The 21,440-nt window shown below is 34.9% G+C and overlaps 1 protein-coding gene across 1 annotated transcript; it reads right to left on the bottom strand.

Moving 5' to 3' along the window:
- Positions 1-3,322: 3,322 nt before the first annotated feature.
- On the bottom strand, positions 3,323-5,514 carry LOC127833438 (amiloride-sensitive amine oxidase [copper-containing]-like). The gene has a single exon (XM_052358705.1). It carries the CDS (start codon positions 5,323-5,325, stop codon positions 3,412-3,414), a length of 1,914 nt encoding a protein of 637 aa, XP_052214665.1. The 5' UTR covers positions 5,326-5,514; the 3' UTR covers positions 3,323-3,411.
- Between the last annotated feature and the right edge of the window lie 15,926 nt (positions 5,515-21,440).

Raw genomic sequence — 21,440 nt, 5'->3', positions numbered from 1 at the left:
TCATTATGCCGATCTTATTTAGCATTCCGAAGAACACGTGTTATCTTCTTTCGGCGTTATATCGTCAGCTGCCAATGTGAAAACCTAACCCGAAATTTGACAAAGTTATGTAGGTAACTCTTACATGTCCGTCCGAACAACTACATTGACCGGGTATACATCTTAACACTGTTGATGGGCACCTTTGAAATGTTCGAACTGATCACATAGCTTCTTGTACAGTGTGTTTACATTTGAAACTTTATCGTTTGACAACATTGTTTATAGTCCTTTATATACATTCATAACGGGTGTTTGTTCGCACTCGTGTAGATTTATAGATTTCATGGTTTTTTCCTCCCTCTCTGACAGGGTGCAACGAAGACAACTGCAATTCTATTTAGCTTCTCTTAAGAATCAAGTATATAAAAGACGAACTTTACAAAAAGAGACATGGATATGGCAGAAAAAAGTATGGAAAACCATTTAAATAATGAATCAACGTTTTCGTTTTTATCACAATCTTACGAACCTCGTCCATAATAAAAATACATAAGCTTTTAAACGTTAATTTTCAAATTTTACTCTACAAAACAAGCGCTATCAGAAATACTGTTTTAAAGGTGACGTTTTGTGTGCACTTGACGTTATGCGCATTCGTGACGTTTTCCTCTTGAATTGTTTTCATGACATTCCGTCTTTAATACCAGAGTATATAACCCATCTTCAATAAACGTTACTTAAAAGAAAAGTGCAAATGGGTGTCTAGACCTTTGCCATTTACCATTTGAATGCATTCATTCGTAAACATGTTTTTCAGCAACAGATTACCAGTTATGATAATGCATGCTTATGCCACCATGCTTGGTCACGAATGTTAACGCGCATTTATATACTATGGACGTCGAGTAAATCAGGTATTTCCTTCGTTACTTTAGATTCCAATTGAAGAAGAAAACAGTTTATGACCCATCGTCTTTAATACAAAATAAATTGAAAATCTTACGATGCCTTTAATACCACTAATCCTACCTCAAAGGTAAACATCAAACTAAGAGGTCGACGTTCAAAACGGCCCAAAACACTGCTTTTGCGGACTGTAATATGGTCATTGATTATGCAATTTAAAGATTGTAAGATTGTGCCGCTTGTAAAGTCCATCGTTGTACATCAAAGGTCAAGGTCTAAAAGACGCCCAAGGTCAAATACCTTAAAACTGATTTTATGTACTATATCTTCGTATTTTATCATGCACTTTTAAAATAACTTTTCCATACATATTTACCACGAGGCGACGGCGTATCACGCGTCTCCCGTGCTCAAAATTCAGAGGCGCAAAACTAGTCAGTAATTATACTTTGGCATAACAATTTTTGTCCGAACATTAACTTTATCATTCATAATGCAATTTTCAACAACTTGCTAATTATGTTTACCGTGTGCATGCGTATTGTCGCATCTTAAACAAGTGTACCTTGTTTAAAGATTAAAGGGATCTTTTCACGCTTTGGTAAATTGACAAAATTGAAAAAAGTTGTTTCAGATTCGTAAGTTTTCGTTTTAGTTATGATATTTGTGAGGAAACAGTAATACTGAACATTAACCATGCTATAATATAGCCATTATATGCATCTTTTGACGATTTTAAAACCTAAAAATTATAAAGCGTTGCAACGCGAAACGATTGAATAATTTGAGAGTTCTGTTTTTGTCGTTAAATTTTGTGAAACTACGAAGATTGCTTATATAAGGTATAAAATACGTCAAGAATGTGTACTCGGCGGAATAGCTCAGTAGGCTAAAGCGTTTTTACTTCAGGACTCTGGCAGGACTCCAGGGGTCACTGGTTCGAAACCTGCTCCGGGCAATGTTCTTTTCCTTTTTTTATTTTTTTTCTTGATTTTTTACTGGAGCTTTTACGATCCAATGTTTACATTTATCAATATAAAGCATTTAATGAATAAGTTAAAAAAATGCCAAAATCTGTGAAAAGGCCCCTTTAAGGTCAAACTTATAGGTCTTTCTTGAGCATAAAACGGATTTCCTGAATTTAAATTTCATCATGTATTGTGAAATTAAAAAATTACAACAACTGTTGAGATTGTTTGCCCATAATGCAACGGTTTAAGTCGCACTTAGAGTTACACTATCAAAAGCACACGATGCAGCTTGTAAATACAAGCATTCTTGACCATTGGCTCAACATGTTTCATTTCAAGCATCTAGTTTAGTTAAGACACGTATAGAATGAAGTAAAAGTCATTTTATATATCGTTTACTCATTTCATCTCACATATCTGTTTATTCCGGTTCAGTTTACCCAATATATGTGTGTTGATGTTTGTTTTACGAGGGCGGACAAAAGCTCATCTGTGATTTTACTTCCTCGGGCATAACCTTAGGCGTGTTTTTGAGTCCGGGAGAGGCTCACGTTTCTGCTGTGCACATCGTTCAGCTGACTGCCATCAGCTGAGATTGAAACAGTGCTAACACAGAGGAGAGAAAAGATGGTAGAAAAGTATGAGAGATTTTTCGGTAGATCAGTACAAGGAGTGAAAACCGCATGAAGATTTCTAACATTCCTTAAACTATAACTTTAAGAAACTTAAGTGGAAATTGTCAATTAAACATAGTTATTGTCAAATGATTTGATAAGGCGGAAAGGTCGTGTAAATTAACTGCCGTTTGCATTACGTAAGTAAAGTTTTCGTCTTTGCTTCGGTCCATAATATTGATGTACATTTGGACCATCTAAAAAAATGTATGTATGGTTCTTCCAAAGTCGACAAAATTGACTGTTTCAGTGGAAGCGCCGTTTTAAAAAAAAGTTTAACAACGCATGGACGGACGGACAAATTATGCAAGCAACGCAAGGCGGGCGATCTTTGATGGCATAAGCTCGATGCCATTTGTTGCTTGGACCGATGTAAGAACACAAATCACTTTTGTAAGATATATTTATAATCTAAACATATATAACCAGATTATGCATTGTATTACCCCTGTATAAAATAACATTCGTTCCAAAATCGAGCGATTCATGGACCATTCATGGTATATACTTCATACAAATACATTTTGTTCTTTTGTATTTCTGTAAAATATGACAAAAAATCAGCAAAACGCAGATTGCTATGTGCAAAATAACAACATCAAATATTACAACTTTAACAAAATGCGAGTATATGTGTGTAATGTTATATATAAAAGCTGTATAATGCAATACATAAAAGCTTAACCCAAATGCGATTATAGGTGTATAATGTAAAAGTTATTATCTTTTTTATTGTATTTTGATAAAGGCAAATGTGTATTTTCTTAACAAATATTGCTCAAATCAATTAACCTACTCCAAACATGGATTACAAGTTCTTGTTACTACTCCATGTTGCAACTATCGCATAGACATGTATTATGCCAATCCTTTCAGATTTATTTATTTTCAAGACACGGAGTAAACTCAGGTGGTTTTTGAACATCGCCATCGTTTCCAGAGTACACTTGAGGCATGTCATACACTTCGGTGGTATCGAAAAAGTTGAAGGGCTTCAGAATAAACCCGGTCTCGACTGCAGTCGTCGTTGGCATGTCTTCCGAGCTTGGAACATGTACGAAACCAACCGTTACCCAGTTAACGATGTCCTCATTTACAATGCCTTCGCCGTTCAGTAAGGTACTGAAGTCCCCTTTCGTGTTGTACATTCGAAAAGCGTCAAATAGTGAGTTTAAAAATCGTTCAGATTCCTTATGTTTTGTAACAGCGCAGTTATATTTTGTGAATGAAATTGCGTTCATAGCTGGATGCGCGTCCACCATCGTTTGTGTAGCAGTTGCCATCGGGACAATCGCATAGCCACGCTTTGCGCCCCATTTATTTCTATGATTACCGTTGACAACAGTCCAGTATTTCGGCTCCATTGGGTTTACTCTAAATCCAGACTCGATTTGAACAGTTTCATACTCTATATATCGAGTTTGGTTGTAGCGAAAATACTTGGGTTTTGTCGTAATGGACGGATTAATCTGTCTGAAAGCATCCGCCACTTCCCCAGATTTAAAGTGGATTATCTCAAAGCTGTTATTAGTATCAACAACGTCCAGGTCAACTTTGAAGCCGAACAAATGATCATGAATAATGCCATGCGAAAAATCTCCAACTCGGAAACCAAAAGGATCCCTTGCACTCGGGCTATCGTCAGTACTAAGATTTCCGTGATTCGGATTATCTGCATCCCAAAATGACGTCGCAATTTGTCCAGTTGCTTTCACTTTCGTAGCAAGCTTGCCGTCTAGTTTGAAATGAAACTCGACGACATAATCATAGTTACCAATCGTTGCTGCCACCCTAACAACGAGGCAAGTATCTCTTAGACCAGACTGGTACCCATTGGCCATGCGACGCCAGAGAGGTCCTTCGCCATCACTCTCGAAAATACATATCGACTTGGTTGTAACGGCTTGTCCTGTTTTTGCATCGTAATAGCTCGTATCCAGAAGGTGGCCATGTTCAGGACAGTCTACACCTGGGATTGTCCCTGAATAATATCCGATCCCATAGATAGCGTCAGTATAGAACACATTTTCCCTTTCGAACGAGTCACTTCCGTATATCAATGCAATTTCATTGAGAGATATTTCATACGAAACTCTTTTGTTCTGGAACTTCACGTCAAATAGTGCCGGACCACGCGTCATTCTTGTTGTAACATCAAAGGACCAACCCATCCAGCCGACAGTATGACCTTTGATCGTGTACCTAGGACCTTTCGGCTCGTATGTTCGGGGCGGAGGCATGAATGCATTGGCTCGTAGCGGTTTGGAATCATCCCGACCGGTGTAGTACCTCTTTGCAACCGTGTCTCTGTATCCAGACGGAAGTTTAATTTTCCTTATGGAACCTCTGTTGTATGCCTGTAGGAGATCTTGTGCACTACCAAATGGACCTTGGTTAAGATAATAGTAATCATATGTATTCCAATCATTGGGCGTTTGACTTGTTGTGTTTACAATGAGAGCTAAAGGCAGCATGTCAAGAAGATGGAAATCCCCATCCTTCCTTCCAGGATTGAAATATAGCTGCAGTTTCAACTCACGAAGGGTTTCTTTCATCCCCGGAGGACCTTCATATGGCCACCAGTGCAGATCCCCACTTTGAAAGTTTGCGTTGTCAAAACTCTCTCGAACAATAGGAAGAAGCACAGCTTCTATGGGGCGTAACACTTCCAGTGCTGCGTTTCGTTCAACATAGTCGATTTCTCGGGCTGTAAAAGCATTTTCCCCGGGCGCTGAAAGAGGGGTGACTTGCAAACTGTCTCCTTTATCTAAAGGTGCGATAACGTATTCCATTATGTCCGGTGGCGATGCACCTCCGCGATATACGATAGCAGTAGCCTGACGTCCGGGATAAACACCGTTTCCATATTTATACTTCAATACATCTTCCTTGTTTGGAGTGTGGATATCTATGAATGCAATGTAGTTTGATTTTAAAGTTATTTGTGAATCCAAGTCTGTATGAACTATTCCTCTTGCAATCAGTGCACTTCGAACTCGTTCCATTTCTTTCTCCGTTAACGGAGCAAACAGTTCGTGATCAATACTTGCTAAAAAGGGATCTCGTTTGGTACAAACAGAACAACTTGTTGGTGGGTTGGTGGGGTTGTTTGCCGGTTTCTGAGTCGTCTGCTGGGGGCCAGCTGTCGTCTGCTGGTTTAAGCTGTTGCTACTTTGCACCTGGCACTCTACCTGTATTGCATTACCTGATGGCCCGCCGTGGTATGCGTATATGCCGATTAAAATTCCACCTACGACACCCGTGGCTAATAAGAAAGCTCCTGCGAAAAGGAAAAAGCAGCCATCACGGATTTTGAGGCCGGTTTTCTTGCCACCTTCATTAACTGCGTACATCTTGCATTAGTGGTCTGGACTCTTAAATGCAAAAAAAGAAGATCTTGTTCAAATGTTAAAGTAAGCATATACAATGCGAATAGAAAATGTTTGATAGTGTGGTGGATTTTTGTGATAGATATTTATAAATCTGCATGTTATTGCTTGAAGGTCGACACGAATTACCCAAATCTACCCAAATCTACCCAAATCTTCCCAAATCTACCCATTATTAGGAAATTACACATTGTCTCGAGTAAAGATGAAGCATAAAACAAAACAATAGTGCCCATTTCACAAACATGGGGCAACAATTGGTAAAATTGTATACAGTTTAAAACACTTCATTCAAAATGAACTGAACTGGTTTTGGATTCTGCTGCCCTTACCAAACGTTTAATCACAAACGAAACCAGTAAAGCTTTAAACAGGTACCAATCCTTTAATACTAAACCAGTCGCTTTTTCACGCAACTGTGTAAGTCGATTTGATGGACAGGTTGAAAGGTTATTTTATTCGCGCCGAGCCTGATATATTACAAAAAGATCAGGCAGTAACCTGTTTATCTGTTTATCATACCTCTACGTACCCGATTTGAAAGAAATGATGAAAAAAAATCGCTAAAAAGCTGCAGTTTTAGCGGGAAAGAATATGACTTTTGTCGTTTGACGTGTTAATAATGACGTCATGACCACGCGCGATTAATGTTTTGAAAAAACTGTTTTCTGCTGTTTGTGTTGCATTTTGTGTTTAAAATATATTACACCTTGGTATCAAATTGTTAGTTTTTGGTGAATCTGATTTGATTTTATCAAAATGATTACTTTATAGTTGATTGCGAGTAATATGACCATCCTCCCCAAATGACTGATATCAGGCAACGTTATATCATGCAGATATCAATGCGATGGTATGATACAACTAGTTATTAATCAACAACCAATTATTTGAAGTAGGCCCTAGTAGAAAAGGTTTATCACAAAAACGACACATTTGTTAATTGGTAAAATATAACGTCTCGAATTAAGCCTTCGTCCATCATATCTGAGCATAAATACGATATATTTGTGTATTGACCAATAAACGACGATAATATGTTTTCGCTGATTTCGTCTTATTGTTATTGAAAGTATACAAATTATCTTTTTGCTTACCAAATAGGAAGATAAACACAAATTTATCAACAATTTAAACATGAAAATTTGAATAAATTATGTTTATTGGTTTTCGATCGGAGGACGCGTTTAAGAGGGAAAATGCATTTATGTTTCACGTTTGGTTGAGCTCATGTGTTCACTATCCGGGTAGGCGCCTTGTATATTATTACACAACATGAATGGATCTTTAATATCATAATTCAAATGAAATACACTTTATTTGCAGTTTATAGCCATACTATAATATGTTGGTTGATATGTATTTATTTGGTAGTTTAGGTTATTTTTGTTTCACTTTCAGTGATAGGCCTAGTCTGCTGTCTGTGACACGAAACACGGTGGGTTGAAAAAGATAGAACATGTTACTTCTGATAGGTCATTCTATTATGGACAAATGAAAATGCTCATTATCATGCTCTCATTTTTCCAAATCATTTCACATGTATTGGGTTTGTGTTTATAATACTCAGAGCAAATGCTATACCCCTGTCAAATGCTATACCCCTGTCAAATGCAGTTTCCAAAAACTAGTCCACTCCGTCGAATCTTAGGAAAGAACACATAACAACTCAATAAGCCACATTTTTTTTTTGAATTGGGTCAATCAATATCGCAAGGTTAAGTCTTCGGCAGTTGTTCCACCTTTAACTCCGGTGTGCACCTTAGGGACATTATGATCTTCGTGTTTGACAACTTTGGATTGTATGTGTCCGAGATCTACTGAATTGATAGTTGTTACTGTACACTTAAATTTTGTAGTGTATTGTAAATATAGTATTACTTGGCAAATAAATTCCTAAGAACAGCAATGTTATATGGTGAGACTCGATATATCGATTTTTGGGCTACATACACAAGGGCGATATATCGTGTTAAATATATATCGTGCGTCGCCGCGACTGTAAAGAAAAATATCGTGCGTCGCCGCGACTGTCAAGAAAAAGATCAAGTATCGCTTCGTGTGTCTAGTGTCGTCCTTGATGAAAAAAAGTGAGAGATAATAGAAGGCACTATCCGGATTCTGTTCAATACTGATACCAGTCCTTTTATTGTGTGATCAGCCAAGGATTGGCTCCGGCAAAAAAAACGCTGTCGAAAGATACAAACGGACGGTTTCAAGTAGTGATCTTTGGCAGCATAATACCAATGCACTGAATGTTATTCGATGAAACCAACTCATGTTAAAAGCCTTTATTTATTGCAGCATATCGATAATGTAACTTGTCAAATGTGACTTGTTCAATTAAAGCCTTATTTTTTTAGGACAAGACGACCAAACAATTAGGTGGGTTTATGTGACGCAATTCAAACTACATTACATATTCAATGAGATATTCCATTGTTAGTGCTCTACCATTATATTTGTCACTCTTTGAATTTGAAAAGCAATTAATATGCACTTACGATATTTCAAGTTCAGTCATTTATAAAAACTTTACTTAGATCCGCTTATTTTTAATTTGATTGTCTACCAACCAAATGTATTGCAAAAACGCTAATGATTAGGTAGTGGAATGTTAATGTGAATGTTCAGGACTAACGCATTCTTGATCACTGGGATAAGTCACAGTCTTTTGTGCTTGTTTAAGATTTAGAAAAGAACACACGCATGGTTGACTATTATTTTAAAAAAGGCATGTTGTTCTATGACTCAACCTATTTTCTTAGATTATTTTTGCTACAATGTATAAACTAAACATCATGTTGAAATAAAGATCATTGACTGTAAGCAGTTTCATCATATATTTGACAAAACGTAAATATTTAGTTTTTTTCCTGATATTCAGACAATATTAATGAAAATCATGTATAATAGATATACATACCTGAATTTTATGTAAATTAGTTACCATAGCAACCACTGTATTCAAAGGATTGTTTTTGTTTGCACATACAATATTAAAAACATGGTCAGTTTAACTAATGCATTGAAGCTATGTGTGAATGCTTTACGGTAAATACAGGTATAATGTATTTACAAAATAGTTTGTTGTCAATGTCAATTGATATAGAAAACCATTATTAAGCTATAAGATTGTATAAGGGTGCATGTGTTCAAAACTCAATATCTCAAAAATTATTATAGATAGAAACCTAAAACTTTGGGTTTGACTTATGTTTGCATTCCTCTTTTAAAAATGACAAAAACGAACATGTTATTTTTCCTCGTTTGTACTGATTTCTGTAGCCTATGACTATGTTGTGTCATACAATTTGTAGAAAGCTAAGAGATCCGGGATAGGCCGCACGTTAACATAAGGATCGTAATAGGTGTTTATCGAAAGGTAAAATCAAGTTTATTATTCAATGGTATGTAGACATAGTTTCGGGTTCCGAGACATGTTTTGTGTTTGTGCACGTACCGTAATGTACCGTTTCGTTATGACACCAAACGGTTGAATGTAGGGCATTATTAAACAGCGCAAAATTATAAATATATATGCTATTTCAAAATGACTTTTTGTTTGTGCAAATATCGTAACGCTGAGCACGCAAGGAGTGTCCATGCAAGCTATTCAATAGAAAAAGAAAAGAGCCTTGTTAGAAAAGACAATAACTTTGAATGATATTTTAAAAAAGGTTTTAGAAAACTTAAACAATCGGACGGTGTTTATAAATAAAATATCTTAAACAATAATGAACCTTGCTATAATTATAAACTTTACATTTCAAGAGCGAATGATTGCACCCACATGCTATATTTCCTTTTGAATGTATATGAAAACTTGATGCAATTTTATCAAAATATGGTGTCAAAATAATTTTGCGATATCTTAGCGATTGCATTTTACTTATTTGTTTATTGTTATTTATATAGCAGACGTCAGTAAAAACAACATTAAGCGCACCTGATACAATAGCCCATTACACACGAATAAGTATGTGTTTAACCATTTTGAAAGCGAAGTAAACTTAATGAAGTTAAAATTATAAGTTAGTACCTTGATTGAAAAACGTATCCGGTTTTGAGGACTCCAACAAATGACTGAGCGATAATATTAAAGTTTGTAAACACATTAAACGTGCTTATTCGTGTGTATCGGGGACAAATTCTTGCATTTGCGAGCTTACGAGTGACATCGCGCGTAAAAAGTATGTAGTGTTAAATCGTAGCGCCAACACAAATTTATCAACAATTTTAACATGAAAATTTGAATAAATTATGTTTATTGGTTTTCGATCGGAGGACGCGTTTAGGGGGGAAAATGTATTTATGTTTGCGTTTGGTTGAGCTCTTGTGTTCACTATCCGGGTAGGCGCCTTGTTTATCATTACACAACATGATTAGATCTTTAATGTCATATTTCAAATGAAATACACTTTATTTGCAGTTTATAGCCATACTATAATATGTTGGTTGATATGTATTTATTTGGTAGTTTATTTTTTTTTTTTTTCACTTTCAGTGATAGGCCTAGTCTGCTGTCTGTGACACGAAACACGGTGGGTTAAAAAAGATAGAACATGTTACTTCTGATAGGTCATTCTATTATGGACAAATGAATATACTCATTATCATGCTCTCATTTTTCCTAATCATTTCACATGTATTGGGTTTGTGTTTATAATACTCAGAGCAAATGATATACCCCTGTCAAATGCTATACCTCTGTCAAATGCTGTTTCCAAAAACAAGTCCACTCCGTCGAATCTTAGCAAGAACACAGAAAAACTCAAAAAGCCACATTATGTTTTTGGAATTTGGTCACTTGTGGTAACAATCAATATCGCAAGGTTAAGTCTTAGGCAGTTGTTCCATCTTTAACTCCGGTGTGCACCTTAGGGACATTATGATCTTCGTGTTTGACAACTTGACAACTTTGGAGTTTATGTGTCCGAGACCTACTTATAGTGATAGTTGTTACTGTACACTTAGATTTTGTAGTGTATTGTAAATATAGTATTACTTGGCAAATAAATTCCTAAGAACTGCAATGCTATATGGTGTGACTCGATATATCGATTTTTGGGCTACATACACAAGGGCGATATATCGTGTTAAATATATCGTGCGTCGCCGCTACTGTCAAGAAAAATATCAAGTATCGCCTCGTGTGTCTAGTGTCGTCCTTGATGAAAAAAGTGAGAGATTATAGAAGGCACTATCCGGATTCCGTTCAATACTGATACCAGTCCTTTTATTGTGTGATCAGCCTAGGATTGGCTCCGGCAAAAAAAACGCTGTCGAAAGATACAAACGGACGGTTTAAAGTAGTGAACTTTGGCAGCATAATACCAATGCACTGAATGTTATTCGATGAAACCAACTTATGTTAAAATCCTTTATTTATTGCAGCATATCGATAATGTAACTTGTTAAATGTTAAATGTGACTTGTTCAATTAAAGCCTTATTTTTTAGGACAAGACGACCAAACAATTAGGTGGGTTTATGTGACGCAATTCAAACTACATTACATATTCAATGAGATATTCCATTGTTAGAGCTCTACCATTATATTTGTCACTCTTTGAATTTGAAAAGCAATTAATATGCACTTACGATATTTCAAGTTCAGTCATTTATAAAAACTTTACTTAGATCCGCTTATTTTTAATTTGATTGTCTACCAACCAAATGTATTGCGAAAACGCTAATGATTAGGTAGTGGAATGTTAATGTGAATGTTCAGGACTAACGGATTCTTGATCACTGGGATAAGTCACAGTCTGTTGTGCTTGTTTAAGATTTAGAAAAGAACACACGCATGGTTGACTATTATTTAAAAAAGACATGTTGTTCTATGACTCAACCTATTTTCTTACATTATTTTGTTACTATGTATAAACTAAACATCATGTTGAAATAAAGATCATTGACTGTAAGCAGTTTCATCATTTATTTGACAAAACGTAAATATTTAGTTTTTTTCCTGATATTTAGACAATTTTAATGAAAATCATGTATTTTATCAGGTATGTATATTAGATATACATACCTGATTTTATGTAAATTCGTTACCATAGCAACCACTGTATTCAAATGATTGTTTTTGTTTGCACATACAATATTAAAAACATGGTCAGTTTAACTAATGCATTGAATCTATGTGTGAATGCTATACGGTAAATACAGGTATAATGTATTTACAAAAGAGTTTGTTGTCAATGTCAATTGATATAGAAAACCATTATTTAGCTTTAAGATCGTATAAGGTGCATGTGTTCAAAACTCACTATCTCAAAAACTATTATAGATAGAAACCTAAAACTTTGGATCTGACTTATGTTTGCATTCCTCTTTTAAAAAAGACAAAAACGAACATGTTATTTTTCCTCGTTTGTACTGATTTCTGTAGCCTATGACTATGTCGTGTCATACAATTTGTAGAAAGTTAAGAGATCCGGGATAAGCCGCACGTTAATATAAGGATCGTAATGGGTGTTTATCGAACGGTAATATCTAGTGTATTATTCAATGGTATGTTGACATAGTTTCGGGTTTCGGGACATGTTTTGTGTTTGTGCACGTACCGTAATGTACCGGTTCGTTATGACACCAAACGGTTGAATGTAGGGCATTATTTAACAGCGCAAAATTATAAATATATATGCTATTTTAAAATGACTTTTTGTTTGTGCAAATATCGGAACGCTGAGCACGCAAGGAGTGTCCATGCAAACTATTCAATAGAAAAAGAAAAGAGCCTTGTTAGAAAAGACAATAACTTTGAATGATATTTTAAAGAAGGTTTTAGAAAACTTTAATAATCGGACGGTGTATATAAATAAAATATTTTAAACTATAATGAACCTTGCTATAATTAGAAACTTAACATTTCAAGAGCAAATGATTGCACCCACATGCTATATTTCCTTTTGAATGTATATGAAAACTTGATGCAATTTTATGCAATATATGGTGCCAAAATATTTTTGCGATATCTTACCAATTGCATTTTACTTATTTGTTTATTGTTATTTATATAGCAGACGTCAGTAAAAACAACATTAAGCGCACCTGGTACAATAGCCCATTACACACGAATAACTATGTGTTTAACCATTTTGAAAGCGAAGTAAACTTAATGAAGTTTAAATTATAAATAGTACCTTGAATGAAAATCGTATCCGGTTTTGAGGACTCCAACAAATGACTGAGCGAGAATATTAAAGTTTGTAAACACATTAAACGTGCTTATTGATGTGTATCGGGGACAAATTCATACATTTGCGAGCTAACGAGTGACATCACGCGTAAAAAGTATGTAGTGTTAAATCGTAGCGCTAAACACGGCAAAGTTTTTCCGTTTACCACTCTTTATCGATATAAGATATATGTTTTAGAATTAAAACTTAAAATGCAATTCACAATGCATAGCCATCTAATGTTTGCGAATTATCAACTTTCATATTTGGCAGTAGGCTGCTCCTTATTAGCAAGTGTATAAATCGTACATGCTTCGCAACTGGAAAACACAGCCTATTCAGACTAGGTTCCTCCCGTAGTCGTAAATACTTTAGAATTGTAATTCAATCACATGTTATAAATATACAATAACTCGCAGGTGTATTATTAATGACATGCCTTTTAATTTAGAAATGTACTTATAGCCTTTGTTCACAATATTATTATGGAGAGGGCCCTTCGATGATGTTGGTATAACTCTAGGCCCAATCCATTTGTATACATATACCTCAAACTGTCTATTATATGTAATTGTTTGTAAATGAATGTGTATATACAATAAAATATGTTTAAACTAATCTTCACATTATTAGAACTGAGCTGGCGCATACAATTGAACATTATACTCAAGGATCAAATATTAGTTGGCTCTAAAATTAAACGTAAACAAAATCCAAACTTTGTTTATTAGAAGAACATTTGTAAACGCAATTCAACCGCACTTATAGTGCAAAATATATATGTTTAAACAGCTTGCAATAGTTGACAATACATTAATAACACATTAGGAGAGAGCAAAACGTCTTATTCTACCTATAAAGGTACACAAACATGTGTTTTTAATAAATATCAAAGTCTTCTGTGTTTAATATTAAAACAGAAGTATTACTGAGATGGTGCATACATACATGTAATTATATGTGTGGGTTTAAGTAGAGTAGTAATTGTATTTCACGATGAAACAAAAATATGCATAGTTTCCCAGTGGCGCAGCTATAAGTGAAAATGTTTATTTTTCCTATGAGCGCGAATGTAAAAAAATAACAATATATGGAAACCAACATTTATTTTAAAAATACCTGTTAATACTTTTCAGCCGTGTATTTCTATTAAACAAAAAAGTTATATTCGATACTTTTGCGGTCGTAATGTTGGTTATTATAATAATGTGTTAATCAATCATAAGAACTCCATAATTTTGTATATAATTGTATTGCTTGTTACTGGTTCGATGGCTACATGTGAAGTGATGCAAACAATACATTATTACAATAAGTATCAAATATTTCAAGGGAAGTAAATACTACATGGTAGATATATGACATCAGCAAATGGATCAATAGTTATCATTTGCGAGAATGATAATATCATAACGTCAACATAATTTCGACAATGAACACAGGGCGTTTACGGCCTCTAATTCCCACATTTATTTAAAAAAAATAGATATCAATATGTGTCACACCGCAACCTGGCATGGACGTGGGCGTTACCCATGCTCAGATGGCTGCCTCTTAAGACAAGGTCATATAAAGTTTAAACGATAGCACCTTATTAACGTCGTCATCGAAAATCAGTCTTGTGTACGCTGACGTTAATGTCGGGAAATCGCGAGATTAAAATATGGTAAGAAAATGCGCTGGATATTTCGTCTTTTTTATACAATTTATCGGCTCATAATTTATGTCATGTTTTGAAAATTTCCACAATAAAGCATGAACATGTCAATTAAGCACTGGCACAATTGTTGGTTTGTAATCCAATTTTTTTTTATTTCAAATTATTCCCCTTGAATGACACAGTTTCGTTTGAGCAGTGCACAGGAAGCGCCACCTGTCTCGTAGTGTAGATTTTCAATGGCTATTTAACACTTTAAATCAAAATGACATAGTGTACTGTTTGTAAACTTTACTTTAAAATATCATGTCTCAATTTAGTAACACCAGCACTATTCCATATGAAATTTCACATGACCAGGGCACTTCGTTTTTAAATGTCAGCTCATGGAAGTATTGATGAAGGTGCAAAGAAATGCTTGCTCCAAGAATATGAATTACATTTGGAGTGTGCTAAAAGAGAGAGAGATTTCTACAGAGAAAACTGCATGCTGCAAGGATATATTTGAAAGCACATCATCCATACAAGGTTAATTAATTGTAATTTTAAGCGAGTACTGGGTTCATAAAAAACTTTGTTTAAACCATTTTTAGATAATTCAGAATGTCTGTGATTTAACATTAGTTATCGATAATTACTAGTGCATTTCAATAATTGAGAATACAGTGTACATGTATAGTTAATAAGTACATATTTATACATACAGACATATAAGCTTGCTTCTGGAGCTGCCCCCTGTTCGCTGGATGGGTGATGGGGTTTTCATGGGACTATGCACAGCAGGTGCACTACCCCCACTACTCTCATCAGGTATGTTAGCCGGTTATTGTCTATTATTTTGTATTAAAATGTATTTTAACTAAGAAAAAATATTTAAGCTATACATATAATTGAATATGATTTGATTGTTTATGAAGTTTTTTAGAAATGTTTAAGTGCAAATTTAATTATTAAAAAAAGTGTTATGTAGATAAATAACCAATAATTTATATTCTAAACTTTAGAAAGTTTTTTTTCAAGACCCCGAGCAAGTGTGAGGTGTTTGGAATCAGCTGTGAAGGATCAGGTTTTTATTGCTCCCCCAAAAAAATTGAGGGGAGCATATAGTCGCCGCTTCGTCCGTCCGTCCGTCTGTCCTTCCGTCCGTCCGTCCGTGTGTCCGTCCGTGCACTATTTTTGTCCGGGCTATTTCGCAGCAACTAATGACTGGAATTCAATGAAACTTTATGGGAAGCTTTACTACCAAGAGGAGATGTGCATATTATCAGCGGGTTCTGGTCGGATGATTTTTTACAGAGTTATGACCCTTTGAAATTTTCCATTAACTGTACATATAGTGCAATTCTTGTCCGGGCTATTTCTCAGCAACAGCAACTAATGACCGGAATTCAATGAATCTTTATGGGAAGCTTCACTACCAAGAGGAGATGTGCATATTATCAGCGGGTTCTGGTTGGATGCTTTTTCACAGAGGTATGGCCCTTTGAACATTTCCATTAACTGTACATATAGTGCAATTCTTGTCCGAGCTATTTCTCAGCAACTAATGACCGGAATCCAATGAAACTTAATTGGGAAGCTTCACTACCAAGAGGAGATGTGCATATTATCAGCGGGTTCTGGTCGGATGATTTTTACAGAGTTATGGCCCTTTGAAATTTTCCATTAACTGTACATATAGTGCAATTCTTGTCCAGGCTATTTTTCAGCAACTAATGACTGGAATTCAATGAAACTTTATGGGAAGCTTCACTACTAAGAAGAGATGTGCATATTATCAGCGGGTTCTGGTCGGATGATTTTTCACAGAGTTATGGCCCTTTGAAATTTTATATAAAAAAATTCTTGTCCCCCCCAACTACTGTGCCCTCAAGACGTTTCCTTGTATCTGAATATATAGTGCAATATTGTGACAACCTTTGGGGATCATCACCCGTCTCCGACGGTTTCTTGTTGAATTTGTTATCATTGCTATCCACAAACTGATTCAGTCTTAATGTAATCAACAACCCATTATTTACTTTTTATTGTTGTGTGAGTGCATGCGTGCGTGCGTGTGTGTGTGCGTGTGTGGAGGATATCATTCTCATCTAATATCAATCTTTTATCATAATTAAGACAGAAAACATGCATTATCTAAATGTTTTAAACCACTTATAAATTAATTTGAAAAAAGGAACTATTTGGGTGTCTCTAGTAAGTTATAAAAGTTTATTTATTAGTCTTCTGTTTCACAGCAAAGTAGGTGTTTTACCTCACAGACGAAGGCCAGTCACATGGTAAAGGTTCAAATGCTGTGGTCAGCCAGGTTCACCACTACCTCAACACATACGGCCTTGGCAAACAGCATGCTCACTTTCAACTGTTGCGGCCAAAATAAAAACAACATAGTCATCTGGTACCTTCTGTGGACACTGGAGAGTTCTTGTAGGTAATAACAAGCCCTTAGTTATTGTGTTTCTGATTTTTTCAGTGTTGAGAAATTAATTTAGCTAAACCTGTTGTTAAAAATATTTGTTTGGAGTAATGCAATTGCAAAATTGTTAAGCATGTTGATATGTAGTGAAAATTTAATTTTTTTACTCTTATATCAATCCCAAAATGAAAAATTAACTTAGATATTGAAATGAGTCATACAATTTTTAAAGTCAGTAAATTACTACAAACATACATATTCTAAATTGTAGCCTTACCTTTTTAAAAACTGATTTTTAGCTCTGCTGTTTGGGAGAAAACTCGAGGTATTGCCATAGCCAGCTCGTCAAGTCCGTCGTCGTGTCGTGTTGTGTCGTCTGCGTCGTGCTAAAACCTTCACATTTTTTCAAGGTTTTGAACATGGGCTCTAAAATCAAAGTGCTTCAATCTACAACTTTGAAACTTACTGCATTATGTATGTAGCTGCACCTTGATTAGTTCTACATGCACACCCATTTTGGGGTCACTAGGCCAAAGGTCAAGGTCACTGTGACCTATAAAAAAAATCTGACAAGCTTTCATTTATTCAAAACTGCACCCGCAGCCGAGCGTGGCAATGGTAGAACATACAAAGTTTACACCAGATTGGCACTTTGGCATCTGGGAGTCTAAGTGGAAGTAAATTCCTTATCACAGTATGGTTATGTAACCTGCATGATCCTTCTTTATAATCCTTGTTTGCATTTCCTTAGGTCTATCCAGTTGTGTAGGTCTGCAATGTAAAAAAAATTTATAAAAATAATAAAAAAGAATCAAGTCACTTAAAAATAGTGTGTAAGTATTTTATGTCTTGTAACGGGAAAATAAATATTTATTTTATTAGTTTCAGCTATTTTATTGGTATGAAATTCTTGATAGGGCAAACAAAATCCCATGCAAAATCATCCTTCAAACTTTGTAGTTTTCTATTACAACAACAACAACAAACTAATAATTTGATTATAGGAAAACTATATTTTTCATTTGTTTCTTTATTAAATGGCTATCTTGAAACAGAAACTTCAATGCAGAAACGTTGTCTGATGTCGCAGCGTCAGTGGGGTTATCGTCAAGGACGGGCCACAACATCCCCCAGCTTGTGGGGGACACTTCCAATCCTGTAATTTTCTACGACTGGAAGGATTACCTTGCGACATTGTTTCACAAAATAAAGAATGTCACCAAATTTCATGTGTCAGCAGATCATCCTGGTGTTGTGGAGTGCAGGGAATTTAGTGACTCACCAGTAGTTATGATCTTTAAGTTATAATTTGTTTTTAATGTTTATTTTGGAATTCCAATTAATTTATTTTTTAAACTCATGCCTGTACTCACAAGTTTTAAACAAAAACAATAAACTGGTTATATACTGTAGATGCATGCTTGTTGCTTATTTCCGAGATCGTATTGCTTGATGCCACGTTCTCATTGCTAGGTGCTGAAATACGCAATTAATAGTCCTCTACCGGTTTCACCGGAGGGGACTTATGGTTTGCGCTCTGTCTGTCGGTCTGTCAGTCACACTTTTTTGGATCCTGCGATAACTTTATAAGTTCTTAATATTTTTTCATGAAACTTGGAACATGGATAGATGGCAATATAGACATTATGCACGTCATTTTATTGTGTTCCTACGTCAATAATTATGGTTACTATGGCAACAAATAGACTAGAAATACTGCGAACAATGGTGTTTTTTCTGGAACCTGCGATAACTTTAAAAGTTCTTAATATTTGTTCATGAAACTTCAATCATGTATAGATGGCAATATGGACATTATGCTCGTCACTTCATTTTGTTCCTACGTCAAAAACTCTGGTTGCTATGGCAACAAATATACTAGAAATACTGCTGAAAATGGTGTGTTTTTCTGGATCCTGCGATAACTTTAAAAGTTCTTAATATTTTTTCATGAAACTTGAAACATGGATAGATGGCAATATGGACATTATGCACGTCATTTTATTTTGTTCCTACGTCAAAAATTCTGGTTGTTACGGCAACAAATAGACTAATAGACTGGAAATACTGCTGAAAATGGTGTTTTTTCTGGATCCTACGATAACTTTAACAGTTCTTAATATTTTTTCATGAAACTTGAAACATGGATAGATGGCAATATGGACATTATGCACGTTATTTCATTTTGTTCCTACGTAAAAAAATCTGGTTTCTATGGCAACAAATAGACTGGAAATACTGCTGAAAATGGTGTTTTTTCTGGATCCTGCGATAACTTTAAAGTTCTTAATATCTTTTCATGAAACTTGAAGCATGGATAGATGGCAATATGGACATTATGCACGTCATTTCATTTTGTTCCTGCGGCAAAAATTCTGGTTGTTATGGCAACAAATTGACTGGAAATACTGCTGAAAATGGTGTTTTTTTCTGGATCCTGCGATAACTTAAAAAGTTCTTAATATTTTTTCATGGAACTTGAAACATGGATAGATGGCAATATGGACATTATGCACGTCACTTCATTTTGTTCGGTAGGGGACATATATTGCTTGGCAACAGTCTTGTTATTGCTCATGTCATTGTATGCAGGTCATGTGCGCCAGGCCAGTTGCAATTGGTGTATGCCATAATTGCTTAAAAGTCTTTTAAAGAAAACTTCATTAAATGGCCGTCCTTTCTGATATTAGTTGTCGATTTTTACAGAATATATATCGTTTTGAACATATATAATGTTTCTGGCGGCTATCAACAACAAGAAATTATAAGATTAATTCAAGTCAACATTGTGATTAGTTTTTATACGACTGTTAACCTATCATTTTTATATAGTAAAGTAAACAAGATCTTTTTTGCAAAAGTATGTTTAATACGCTTGACACATATGTAATCAACACAATCAGTGAGATAACATTAAATCGTACGGGCCCTTTGTACACTGTTCATTTTGCAGTAAACAAGACATATTTGAAAGCCTATAATTTAGTGTATGACTTTTCATATAGGCATTGTGTTATACTTGTCCATTGACCTAAGTTAATACTCGACTTCCGGTGAAAAAAACATAGTAATGATAGAATGATATTAAAATGACTTAGTTTGTACATGCATTTGTTCATATTGCGTGCATTCGGTACCTCTACAGTAGGAAATCACATCAATATTGATTTTGAGTACAAGCTTGTCTCGGCATTGAGACAAGAGGCAGGGTGAAACAATACAGCCGCACGAGTTTTTAACTATTGATGATAGAGCTTAATATTCAATGAGTCAAACTTGTTTTCTGACCCTCTGGGTTTGTAAATTAAAACATTTAAAAAGTCTGTTAAAAATTTAAAAACTATTTTCAAATAAAGAAGGAGATACTGCAGTTTTCCGTTCAGCCCTCGATATGTGAACCTCGATAATCAAGTAAGGGAGTCTCAGTAAATAAAAATGACAACAATCTGAATTTAATACAAGATACAAGTCTCTTTGTGAAAATGAAAACATATGTAAGTCTATATACATACTTAAAATAGTCTGACGGTACTTTGTTTTATTTATAAATGTTCTATTGTGTTTTTTTTAATAACCGGTGCGGGTACATTGTCCGAAATATGCCACACACTAAAATGTTTAATCGTACAAATTGTTTTGTTAGTCTAAATGAAAACAAGACTAACAAAACAAAACTAGTTTGTTTTTGTCGGGCTATTATTTGAATATGTGATCACTTTTTGTTGGTAACCCCCAAAACGTTAATATATTATTGGTAGTGAATCTGTATTTCATAATGCCCATTCGCAATTTTGAGGCACTTTATTATATCTATTATAAAATTAAGTAACCGCCGTTGTTACATACTCCTTTATTGTATTTTAAAGCTTCGGTAGTTTTACTTTCAATCCGGAAAAGTTCTAATTAAATTCTCACGTGTATTTTGATTTTTTTATCTTTTATTTTTAACTTGTTGTTCAGAAATCGCTTCACACAAAGGGCATCATATTTAGAGCTCTACAAATACAATATTAATATAAGAAGTTATAAAGAGTATTTAAAGACATTTCGTCACCATATGAAAACAAACTTATTGCCTAGTATTGAGTTGGAATTAAAACATTAGTAAATATACAGTAAAATATGCTTAACAATGTTCTATATCTTTGATTTAACAATCGCGCCCCTTCAATAACACTTGAACGTTTTTTTCCAAACAATATTGGGTCAATAGTCGATCAAGTCTTAAGTACCTGTAAGTCATTTTGTTTGCTGTA

This window comes from Dreissena polymorpha, chromosome 6 (genome assembly GCF_020536995.1).
Source record: "Dreissena polymorpha isolate Duluth1 chromosome 6, UMN_Dpol_1.0, whole genome shotgun sequence".
Taxonomy (NCBI): domain Eukaryota; kingdom Metazoa; phylum Mollusca; class Bivalvia; order Myida; family Dreissenidae; genus Dreissena; species Dreissena polymorpha.
Note: the sequence above shows the minus strand (reverse complement) of the source record. Positions and strands in the feature narration are given on the sequence as shown.